The sequence below is a fragment of the Trachypithecus francoisi genome, unplaced genomic scaffold (assembly GCF_009764315.1).
Source record: "Trachypithecus francoisi isolate TF-2019V2 unplaced genomic scaffold, Tfra_2.0 Lachesis_group3, whole genome shotgun sequence".
NCBI lineage: Eukaryota > Metazoa > Chordata > Mammalia > Primates > Cercopithecidae > Trachypithecus > Trachypithecus francoisi.
The window spans coordinates 126,889,597-126,902,234 of NW_022681468.1; the positions used below are offsets into that span (position 1 = coordinate 126,889,597).

A 12,638-nucleotide genomic window follows, 5' to 3' on the forward strand; every position below is an offset into this window, starting at 1 on the left:
TTTTATCTTTTGATTGTTTTACTCTTTAACATTCTATAAACAACAACCAAGACCACTGAGTGAGACTGACTAGACTATAAATGGATTAGGAGCTACTTGAAGGCAGGGGTCATTATGTGCTTAGCTTATATTTCTTTTGTGTTGTCTATGGAAGGAAGTCAATAAAATAAACGATGACTTAATGCATCAACCATAAAACCCAAATGATAAGTCTTTTTCCTGTATTCCCCTTCTTTCAGTGACTATTTCTGAAGTTCTCTTTTTTCCATTATTTCTCCAATTTTTTTCCTGGCTTCTACTGATTCATGTTTTCTCAAGATCTAGCCTTGACTCTATATGTCTGTACTGTATGCTCTTAATAAAACTCCATATCGGCCAGGCCCAGTGGCTCATGCCTATAATCCCAGCACTTTGGGAAGCCAAGGTGGGCAGATCACCTGAGGTTAGGAGTTCGAGACCAGCCTGGCCAACATGGTGAAACCCCATCTCTACAAAAAAGACAAAATTAGCTAGGCCTGGTGGCGCTTGCCTGTAATCCCAGCTACTCGGGAGGCTGAGGCAGGAGAATCATTTGAACGCAGCAGGCGGAGGTTACAGTGAGCTGAGATCACGCCATTGCATTCCAGCCTGGGCAAGACGGGCAAAGCTCCGTCTCAAAAAAAAAAGCCCATATACATGAATAAAAGCCTTCAACTGCCAGCACTAGAACTATATCTCCTCCTCCATCTTTACATCTAGAGAATGTATCAAATGCACAGTGTGCCTAATAAAACTTAGGCATACTGTAAATTTTATAGATTTTATCTATACAATCTCCCTTTCTTCTGTCTTGCTCTGTCAATAGCATTACCATGATCCTAATCTTGAAGCTGGAGAACTTTGGAGGTAACTTTTAATCTTCCTTTCTATTGCTTCTCATACTTAGTTGCTAACTTTGAACAATTTTATCTTTAAAATATATTTGGATCTTTTCAGTCTCAAGGGGGAAAATCCTTATTGCAAAAGATGAGATGGATTCTGTTTCTTTTATAGGAATAGTTTTACTATCATTTAGCTTTTCTTTCTATTAGTGATTTCATTTTAGTACCAGCTACCAGAAACCTCTGAATGGCCTTAGAGAACTAGGACACTGATATTTCTACCATAGTGACGAACTACACAATGACAATAATTGTATACAATGAGGACAAGAAACTCAGCTGGCAGGCTTTTAACAGATATATCAATCACCCAAGTTTGTAACATATAAGATTTAAGAGTCCTGATTCTTGGTGGCTCACACCTGTAATCCCAGCACTTTGGGAGGCCGAGACGGGCGGATCACGAGGTCAGGAGATCAAGACCATCCTGGCTAACCCGGTGAAACCCCGTCTCTACTAAAAAAATACAAAAAACTAGCCGGGCGAGGTGGCAGGCGCCTGTAGTCCCAGCTACTCCGGGGGCTGAGGCAGGAGAATGGTGTAAACCTGGGAGGCGGAGCTTGCAGTGAGCTGAGATCCGGCAACTGCACTCCAGCCTGGGTGACAGAGTGAGACTCCGTCTCCAAAAAAAAAAAAAACAAAAAACAAAAAGAGTCCTGATTCTACAGAAAATACAAGGAAGAATCCATAACAGAAAATCAATCAACTAAAATGTCAATGGTCACCAGAGAAGCACGTCTGGCCACAAAGTGCAATCTGTTCTTGCCTAGGCCCTGGGAAAGAAAGTAGTGGTCACTCTCCCGCCTTCCAATCTCCAGCCTCCATGAGATGAAACGTCCTGAATGACCTGTGATGCTGGGTCTCCCTGCAGCAAGTGACCTTCTTCCTGTTACAGAAAAAGCTGCCGTTTACCATCAGGGCTGATGCTGACATAGCGACTGAGTGGCCACTAAGCAGGAGTCTCTGAATGTGTGGCCTGGGAGTGTTCCTAGACCTTCTGCAATGTTCCTAGAGATCCTGGACCTCTCATCCCCCCTTCAGGCGGAGGCCAGCCATCTGCCCGCCCCTCAGACAGATGCACACCATATAGATAAGACAGCCTTGTCTTATTTTGCTCACCCAGACAAGGTGGGCATGGAGAGGGAAGTGAGGAGAAAGGAAACACTTGAGCAGATCCAACACCTTATTCCCGGATACTGGGATAGGGTTCAGAGTCAGCATGTGGTCAGGGAGGTGACCCTGTTAGACCTCCATTTTCCTTTCCCCTGAGAGAAACTTCTCCCTAAGACAAGTGCTGGCACCTGCCCTTCCTTACGCAGACAGAATTCCTCTCCCCAAAATAAGCTGTATTTTTGCTGGAGAGTGAAAGGGGAGACCTTCACTCCATTTGCATCCAGGCCTGTGTATGTGTCAGACATAAAGCTGGAGGCAGACCCCACACAGTGAGGTTCTTGTTAAATGACTCACCAAGGGCCAAGGTACAGATCGCCAACCTGAGGCCCATGTGTGCAGGGCCTGGACCCACAGACATCATGTACATTATCAATGCTGCACAGGTGCTGGAGAAAATCTGCTTCAAATCAGAAATGGAACTGGGGAGAAGTGGTGAAGCAGAAATACGAGGGCTCCTGTACCTCCTCCCTTCCCCCAAAATGAATAAGACAAAAGCAAAAGCATGAGAGGAAAAATACGGAGAAATGGAGCATAGGGGGAGAGGTCCCATTTACGAGGCAGAGGGCACTGCTACTGCAAGCCCACTGTCAGCAAGTACCATCCACTAGCCAGAAACGGCACCTTCCCAGTAGCAGACTTTTTTTTTTTTTTGAGATGGAGTCTTGCTTTGTCGCCCAAGCTGGAGTGCAGTGGTGTGATCTTGACTCAGTGCAACCTCTACCTCCCAGGTTCAAGCGATTCTCCTGCCTCAGCCTCCCGAGTAGCTGGGATTACAGGCACCCACCACCATGCCTGGCTAATTTTTATATATTTAGTAGAGATGGGGTTTCACCATGTTGACCAGGCTAGTCTTGAACTACTGACCTCAAGTGATCCACCAGCCTCCCAAAGTGCTGGGATTCAGGCGTGAGCCACCGCGCCTGGCAGATTTCAATAAGGCATTCAGCAAATGTTAGCTTGGCCACAAAGCCCTGGGTTTCCAGACATGCTCATTTCATCCTTAATAAACGGCCTGTTTAACTTCTGAGGAAACTGCACCCCAGACAAGACAGTGGCCATGTAGCTACTTACGTGGCAGAACCAGGATTTGAACCTGAGGCTTCTAAATCTACTGATTGCATCCTATTGTCCAATTTTTAGTTATAACAAGGTTCTATATGACTCAGAATATATTGTTCCATAATGAAAAAGAGGTCTTTGGAAAGCCTTGCTGGTGTTCTCTTTAACCTGAATTTCCTGCTAGGCACACTTACAGACTGAACACTTTAACTACATCCCAACGTGTCTAGCTGGAGGCTCTTGCCTGTGAATGCTGACTGGCTAAGATGTCTTTCCTTGGCCTACATATGATACACTGATCTCTATTCACAAGGGTTCAGACTTTGCGAGCTCAATGTTAGTAACCTCAGACTGGCTACTTTCCCAGAAAATGCACTTCAGAATTGACCACAGTTACCTGGATAAAGAATAAAAATAATGATCCCTTAAATGACCTAAAATGTTTAGCATCAGCAGATAATTTATTTCTAAGGAGGCAGTGAAATGCACAGAGCTGGGAATAGTAAGAATTGAGATTTGGATCCAGCTCTGTTGCTGAATAGCTGGGTGACTTCAACCAAGGGACAAGCTTTCTGGGTCTCAGATCATTCCTTTGGCCTATACGCCTCACAGCTGCACAAGGACAGAATGAGAAAACTTGGGAATGCCCAGCAAATGAAGGGCTTGGCATTCCTCCTCTAGATATGTGAATTATGTATCTAAAGGTGGCCCGTTGGATCTCTTTTGTTAGGTTTGGTAAGAGCAAGGCCAGTGATGCAGGGGAGACATCATCCACTCTCTTCTAGGGGTGTCCCTGACTATCGAGGCCTGCCCTAGACCTTACATGGTTCTCAACATGGTTCCTGAACTCAACAGAGACAGATGCACACTGTAGATACTTCTTGGTGCTCCGTGGTTTGGTCCTTAGAGTCTGTAGCGAGTCAAGCCTCATTAGGAACTGCACAAACTGAGGCTCCCACGTGGGCAGCCCACCCGCCATGACCATCTATGCCCTTGCTTGGTGTCTTCTGCTCATGCCTTCTTAACCCAGCTCCACACTGGGCACACTAGGCTGGGGGAGTCATTCTCGATGGGATCTAAGCCATTCATTCGAGGATGGGAGGAAGTTGTGAAGGGCTGGTGGGTCACCTGTAGCAATGGCAGCCTCCCTACATGCCACGGAGGCTGGCATGGCTCTGTCAGAAGCCTTCTGTGTCCTTGCAGGATGTACTGGGGGCTTCCTAACAAGACCTCGTGATACTTTTTTAGGTTGGCACTGGCCTCCCACCCACTTACTCTGCTCCCTCCTCTTTTACGTGCTAATCCTGCCTTTCAGGTGCACAAGAGAACTGGGCTTTCCTGAATTCTAACTGCAACTTCATCCAGACTGCACTTTTTAGCTCAGTGTGCTGGATCAGTGCACCAGGGGAGATTCCAGTTCAATCCAGTCCCAGCCTCACAGTGGCACTGGACAGGACTCTGAGAGAGGTCCTTCCAAGGAAAGCATAGTTCCAATCAGCCAGGGCAGCAGAGGGGATATAGCTACTCCCCAACCCTGACTCATGCGCTTTCTTACCACCAAGACGTGCTCCAGGAGGTCCAAGTAGCCGAGGGTGCACTCCGTCCCGAAACGCAAGGCTCTGGTTCTCACCTCGTCACTGACATCGGGGTGGAAGGATGCTTGCTGGAGAGACAAAGGAATGTTGAAATCTTAACATGGGAAAAGCCAGCAGTATTGGGCAGTCCCAGACTCAGAGGCAGGAGACCTTAACCCTGGTGACCTCGAGAAACTGCCCTGACTCTCTGGACAGAAGAGGTATCTCTCCTCCACATCCTTCTGCCACCTCCCACCTGCCCACAGCAGGCCCTCTGATGTAGTCTGTGCGTAGACTTTGTTAGTGCCCTGCAGCCAGATGATAGAAACAGCTCAATCTGGACCTCTGTTCCTCCTTTTCCCACGCCACATTTTTTTGAAACGCAAAAAATTCCACATGCACAAAAACATCCAGCAAGATTCATGATCAGTGCTTACAGCTGGAGACGTACTGACCTAGGGTCAGCCTTGCCTCTCTTTAGCAGCTTAAGGGGTCCTGAAAGCCCCTCTCTGCTCACAGGCTAATGAAGCCCAGGCTCTCACCCCAGGCCTGACCATGCTACAGTCAGTGAGGCCTCTGTGACCGAGCCCTCTAGCTCCTGGGAAACTCCAGATAGCGAGCTCCCTAGTACCCTAGAGGCACCATAACTCATCTCATATTATACAAAAGCCGAGATACACAAACCAGCACACATGCTTAACAGAGCATCTTGAGCTTTTTTCTTGTACTTATGACCTGCTAACTTGAGTCATTCATGATTACATCATTTCTGAAGGGATACCCATTCAGAGTCACCAGATAAAATGTACCCAGTTAAACTGGAATTTCAGATAATCAATGAAAAAAAATTTTTAGCAAGTATGGGACACCCTATTTTTTATTTGTTAAACCTAGCAACCCTACCCCTTCCTTCTACAGCTTCCCTCTGGAAAGAAACTGAGGGGCTTGCAGAAATACATAAAACCACAAAGATATCGCTAATCAGGACAAACACCAATCACACATTAGGACAAAAGGTAAAGGCTGAGGGCAAAGACCAGGATACACGTTTTATCCACTCAAGCCCCTCTTCCTAGGAACGCGAGTGCTGATGGGAATACCTTGGGCTCCCGCCTTGACTTACTCCCAATCCCTGGACAGAGTGGGGCTAATTCTCATGGCCAGCATGTTATGTATGAGCTAGGTTTACCTCATCTGAGGACTAATGGGCTCAGAGGCAGGAACCAAGAGCCATGCTCCCAGCCACCCACCATCACTTATTATTCATCCTCATACCCCTGTGCCGCGAACGGAGAGGCGCAACGCCCCACGTCTGTTTGATGAGACAACACTGTGGGAAGACACAGGCTCAGATGCTACTCAGAGTCACTTCCAGCAGCTTATGTGCAAGCCCCTGTGCAGGGAGTGGGTGAGGTGGAGCTGAGGTGCTTGCGTGCGCTGCTGGGGGCTCTGTAACCGGGTAGAACCCTTTGGGAGAATAATCTGGCACTAATTAAACTCTTATACTATTGGACCCACTAATTCTATTTCTGGGAATCTTGCCTAAGGAAATAATCCAAAGCATAGAAAAAAACATATATGCCCAAAGATGTTTACTGCAGTAAAGTTCATGATTTTTTAAAAATGTAGACAGCCTAAATATCTGTCAACAGTGGGAAGATAATATTCATTAAAGGTACTTTGTAGTCATTAAAAAGTCAGCAATACAGCAACACAGAAATAGCTTTATAACATTAATCATAAGAGTAGATATAAAATTACATCTAATATACACGTGTGCACATGAAAGTAAGACCAGAAAGAAACATGCATGAGAATTAACTTAGGGTTTAGGTAAGTCTTTCTCTCTGCCTAAGGAACTGCAGTAATCCTTCCATTCTAAGATGAGTCAGTATGTAATTTTCTGCCCCTCCGTGTGTGGCCTGAGTAGGGTAACCAGGGAAAAGGCAGAGCTGGACCAGGGCGACTAGGCCCTTCTGCTTGGCATGTAAGGCTTCCGTCTTGACTACCACTCAGCACCCCAGTTTTCCTGTCTATGCATTATTGCATGCACTCCCTTTCGGCCAGAGACCTCATTTCCTTTTGCAAAGGGTTGAGGGATACAGGAGACCAAGGGAAGCAGAAATGTGAGTAAGTTCGCTAAGTCAGTCCTATCCTAACAGGAGCATCAGGGCTCAGCAGTGACTCCTGTCGAGTCTGATTTTGGTGGGTGAAGCTGACGTTCAGGCTTCAGCGCTCTGGCTGCTACCTTGTCCTGCAAAGCCCAGATAATGTGACCTGGGGCCAAGATGACAGAGAGGAGCTGAAGATGGCCAAATAGCACCCACACTGTTCTTACCTGAGCTCCTCCCCGGAAAACAGGGAGCACATGTTAGGAGAGACTTAAAAATCTGAGCTGCATTCCCTTTAAAAAGACCATTTAATCATGTTTTTTTTTTTTTTCTGTTCAGTTTCCCCTGTTCATGTCTGTAGCTTGGGGACAAAAGCGTCTGTCATGCATCAACCATAGCGACCTTGAGTACTACATCTGGGAGGCCCTGAGTAGCAGAAGCAGAGTGGCTGAGGACTCAGGAGAGCCAATTTCAGTTCTGGTTCTAAGAGTAAATAGCTGTGTGACCTTGGTCATGCCACTTCTCTCTCTGAGCCCACTTCATCATGTGACAAATAGAATCATTACTTTCGCCTTTCTCATATGGGATCAAATGAGAGAATATCCATGACAGCCCTTCTAAAATTTTGAGGTGCCGTGTGTGTACACCATGATGCACACAGGCCTTATCTTGCTAGGTAAATACTTCTGATTGAGGATGTAACCCCTTTAGCAATTATCACTTCTGGTAGGTGGACTCCATCGAGCATATCAAAGTGGCCAATACTTGCAGCCCCGAGAGAGAGAGAGTCCTAACTCCCTGATCTAGCAGCCCTGGGTCCTTTGTGAAAGTGGAGTCTTTCCAGCCCTGTTTCTTCCAGCCCACCCTCTTCTCTGCACCCTCCGTCACACCCAGGGGTCCCGTAAATGTGGTACTGTCTCCCAGGGTTGGGCCCTTGCACACAAATTCCCTCATCGCCCCCTTCTTTACCTCCCTCTCCTGAGGAGCCACCAAGAAGATGTAAGAGTTAGATCTTGCAGCAGCAACTCCAGCTGAACTCACTTTACCACAAAGAATGGCTCTGTTCCCTCAGACCCCACGCTGCAGGAGCAGGTCTTCAATTCTGGGTCAATGCCCGCCCTCACTCACCATGGCAGGGGATCATCAATTGATCGCAGAGCAGAAGTTAGAGTCCCTGGGGGCAAGGCTGTCCCTAGAAGGGTGAAGGCCTGGGGTGGGGGCTCTTACAGTTCACTTTCCTAATAGATCAAAAATAAAGGTTCCAGGCCCTCGGTCTCCACAGCTCCCTCACCAAGCACAGGCTCAGGGCAGTTGCTCCAACTATCTACCCAAGGAGCAGAGGAATTTTTCCAAGATGTCTAGCACAGACTGTGAAAAGTAGCTCCCCAAGTTCTGCTGTATTCCTCCAACTCACTTCCTCACCAGGGATGGCAACACCTCTCCTAGTGCACAATGGCTGACCTATGGAGGTAAGAAAGGGTCCAGCAGAAAAGCAAACAGTTTCCACTTGGAGGAGCTGGAACCAAGTGCTGCAATTCCTATCCACCACCCTCGGAGAGGCCTCCACCACACTCTGCAAAAGGCCTCCTGCCTATTTAGGAAGAACTAGAATGAAGTGGGAGGATTAGGGGCAGCAGGGCTGACTCCATCTCCTCTCAAACACAAAACTGCCTTACAGAGTCATTTCCCACAGGCTGGTGCATATGCCATATTCAGCGTGCTTTTTTTTTTTTTTTAAAGGGACAGGGTTTTGCTCTGTCACCTAGGCTGGAGTGGAGCAGCATACTCATAGCTTACTGCAGCCTTGAACTCCTGGGCTCAAGTGATCCTCCTGCTATAGCTACTCTTCTGAGTAGCTAGGACTACAGGTGCACACCACCACACTTGGTTATTTTTAAAAAATTTTTTTTGAAACCCCGTCTCTACTAAAAATACGAAAAAAAAACTAGCCGGGCGAGGTGGCGGCGCCTGTAGTCCCAGCTACTCGGGAGGCTGAGGCAGGAGAATGGCGTGAACCCGGGAGGCGGAGCTTGCAGTGAGCTGAGATCTGGCCACTGCACTCCAGCCTGGGTGACAGAGCGAGACTCCGTCTCAAAAAAAAAAAAAAAAAAAAATTTTTTTAAGAGATGAGGTCTCACTATGTTGCCCAGGCTGGTCTCAAATTCCTGGTCTCAAGTGATCCTCCTGTCTCAGCTCCCAAAGTATTGGGATTTCAGGCATGAGCCACCACAACTGTCCCTGTGTGCATTTTTATTACAAAGTTTAAGGTTCTGAGCCCCTCTCTTTTTTCAGACTACACCAAGCAACCCAGTCATGACAGAGAATCATCTATGCATCCAAAACAATGCCAAGGCCTTTACCTTGCAAGCCGTCAACATATCTGACACGGCTTTCCGGCTCAGGTTGGCAGTAGCAATCACGTCCTCCTGTCTACACGAGTTTCCAGCTGCCACGGCTTTGGTTGTTGCCATGGTGATGCCTTTCGTCATCCTTATAGATTCTTCAGGTGATGATGTCTTTTCAGGTACATCTTTTGACTGGAACAACTGGAAGTCAGAAACAGAGAGGTTAAAAAAATCAAAAAGGAAAAGAAAAAATAATTTATTCTTCTCCAACCAGGCTGTAGCTTGTGTCTGAAATCTGAGCTAGTAACTGGAAGAAACTGTCGCATGGCAGGAAATTAGAAATCTGAGTACAGTAATATGGTTCTTGTTTTCAAGATTCTCACGGACAAACCTCTTGGCCTACACTAAGCATTCACGGGAACAATATGGTGAGGGAGACGTATGTAGAGTGTTAACCTGTTGGTCTGCAGAAACTGACACCCAATGTTTACACACTACCCATCCTGTGAAAGGTTGTTGCATGGCTTCATAGTTCTCTTCCCCCACCCCTGCTGGTGCTTTGGCAGTTTCCATAAACTCTCAGTCCCAGTGTTGGTTTCAGGGTAGGACTGACCTGGCCACATCACTCAGGACTCACCTCTCTCTCTCTAAGGGGATGTGAGGTTGGGGGAAATGAAGCATCAGTTCCTTCTATTCTTAGCCTGTCTTATAAATATAACTGCATAATTGTGCAGAGGTGTTCATGTCGAGTGTGCCATGGTGACACTGTGAATTATTTAGCAATCTACCCACCCACCCCCTTTACAGAGGCTGAAATAAATTCATCATGGTAAGTCAATATCCCATTTCTGCTTCATGCTCATCTGTTCTGCCTCTCTAACATGAGCAATTGGTACCCCGGATGTGTGCTGAATGTGCATCTGTCCCTACACGAGGGCCCCTAGCCTAGGTGGGGCTGCCCTGTCTTCAGCCCTAGGCAACCATGTTTCAGCAAGGAAGGCTTCCCTGATGCAGAAGAGCAAGCTCAGTCGGTATCCCATAGAATGCCAACCACTGTCAAACATCACTGCCCCCTGAAAATGGGCAGCTGCAATTAAGCAGTCTAAAATCCCCACTTCACCCTTGAATGTTACAGTGGAATGAAGGCCACACGCAGAGTCCTTCACACTAATGTGGTCCTCATGACACGTGTTGCATGGAAACCCACGATCTGGGTGAATTTTATTCAGCCGGCATAAAATTCAGTGAGCCCGGCTCACAGGAGCCTTGACCTCCTGGGCTAAAGTGATTCTTCCACCTCAGCCTCCTGAGTAGCTGGGACTACAGGTTCACACCACCACACCCGCCCAACTTCTTAATTTTTTGTAGAGATATGGTTTCCCTATGTTGCCCAGGCTGGGCTCAAACTCCTGGGCTCAAGCAATCCTACTGCCTCAGCCTCCCAAAGTGCTGGGATTACAGGCATGCACCGCCACGCTTGGCCTCTGGGTGAATTTTAAATCACACCGGTACACTTAGAATAACCCATGTGTCTGTAGTTTCCCAGGATAGCTCCAAATTTCAAGTCTCTTCGATCCCCACCATTAGGCCTGCCTATGCATGTCAGAAGCTGTGTTCACAGGGGTGCCTGTGCCACCCCATGCCTAGCTTCAGGAGGCTCAGCACAGAGTGAGAGACTCCATTTGTTTGGGAGAAAGTAAGTATCTGGTAATCCAGATAATTCTTCTGGATCTTATCCAAGACCATCAAGGTGGTGCCTCTGTGAGTCTGCAAAAACTACAGTGTTACTGAGCTTGGCGTGACCCCCAATGCAGATATGGCTTAGATCATAACATCCAAGTCCCTTTGAGTACCTGGAAAGCCTTCCCAAGAAAGACAGGTACAAACAAGCCTAGACTGTGAAGACTATAATAAATACCTAACTCTTCAGTGTCTAGACACAAATGAACACCTATAAGCATCCAGGAAAACATAACCTCACCAAATCAACTAAATAAGGTACCAGGGACTAATCCTGGGGATGTGTGACCTTTCAGACAAAGGATTCAAAAGAGCTGTGTTGAGAAAAAGCAAATTCAGGATGACACAAAGAGGGAATCGGAATCCTATCAGATACATTTAACAAAGAAATTGAAATAATTAAAAAGAATCAAGCAGATATTCTGGAGCTGAAAATGCAATGAACATACTGAAGAATGCATAAGAGTCTTTTAATGGCAGAACTGATCACACAGAAGAAATAATTAGTGAGTTTGAAGACAGGCTATTTGAAAACATAGAGGAGACAAAAAAGAATACAAAAGAATGAAGCATGCCCACAGGATCTAGAAAATAGCTTCAAAAGGACAAATTTAAGAGTTATTGGCCTTAAAAAGGAGGTAGAAAAAGAGATGGGGTAGAAAGTTTATGCAAACAGAACTTCCCAAACCTAGAGAAAGTTATCAATATCCAAGTACAAGAAGGTTAGAGAAGAGCAACAAGATTTAACCCAAAGACGACCACCTCAAGGAGTCGAATAATCAAACTCCCAAAGGTCAAGGATAAGAAAGGATCCCAAGAGCATCAAGAGAAAAGAAACACATAACACACAATGGAACTCCAATATGCTTAGCAGCAGACTTCTCAGTGGAAGATTTACAGGCCAGGAGAGTATGGCATGACATATTTAAAGTGCTGAAGGAAAAAAACATTTACTCCAGAATAGTATAGCTGATGAAAATAGACAAATGGGATTACATCAAGTTAAAAAGCTTTTGCACAGCAAAGAAACAATCAACCCACAGAATGGGAGAAAATAGTTGCAAACTACCCATCTGACAACGGGTTAATAACTAGCCTGTGTAAGGAGCTCAAACAATTCTATAGGAAAAAATCTAATAATCTGATCAAAAGATGGGCAAAAGGTCTCAATAGACATTTCTCAAAAGAAGACATACAAATGGCAAACAGGCACATGAAAGGGTGCTCAACATCATTCATCATCAGAGAAATGCAAATCAAACTACAATGTGATATCATTTCACCCCAGTTAAAATGACTTATATAGAAAAGGCAGGCAATAACAAATGCTGGCAAGGATGTGGAGAAAAGGGAACCCTTGTACACTGTGTGTGGGAATGTAAATTAGTACAACGACTATGGAGAAGAGTTTGGAGATTCCTCAAAAAACTAAAATTAGAGCTACTTTATGATCCAGCTATCCTACTCCTAGGTATACACCCAAAAGAAAGGAAATCAGTTTATTCAAGAAAAAGCTGCACTCCCATGTTTGCTACAGCACTATTCACAATAGCAAAGATTATATATATGAAGTAAACTGCAATAAACATGGGAGTGCAGATATCTCTTCAATATTATATATGTGTGTGTGTGTGTAGCACTGTATATGTGTATCCATTCATCTGTTGATGGACACTTAGGCTGCTTCCAAATCTTGGCTACTGTGGTACACATACA

At 45.9% G+C, this 12,638-nt stretch overlaps 1 protein-coding gene across 4 annotated transcripts in view; it reads right to left on the reverse strand.

The window, feature by feature from the left end:
* TLN2 (talin 2) overlaps positions 1-12,638 on the reverse strand; it is a 455,709-nt gene that overhangs the window by 26,794 nt on the left and 416,277 nt on the right. For all 4 annotated transcript variants that reach the window (XM_033189877.1, XM_033189876.1, XM_033189874.1 and 1 more), the window contains 2 exons: positions 9,198-9,383; positions 4,708-4,815 (listed from right to left, as the gene is read on the reverse strand). In XM_033189877.1, the coding sequence (XP_033045768.1) occupies positions 4,708-4,815; positions 9,198-9,383 (294 nt within the window). The remainder of the gene's footprint in view (positions 1-4,707; positions 4,816-9,197; positions 9,384-12,638) is intronic.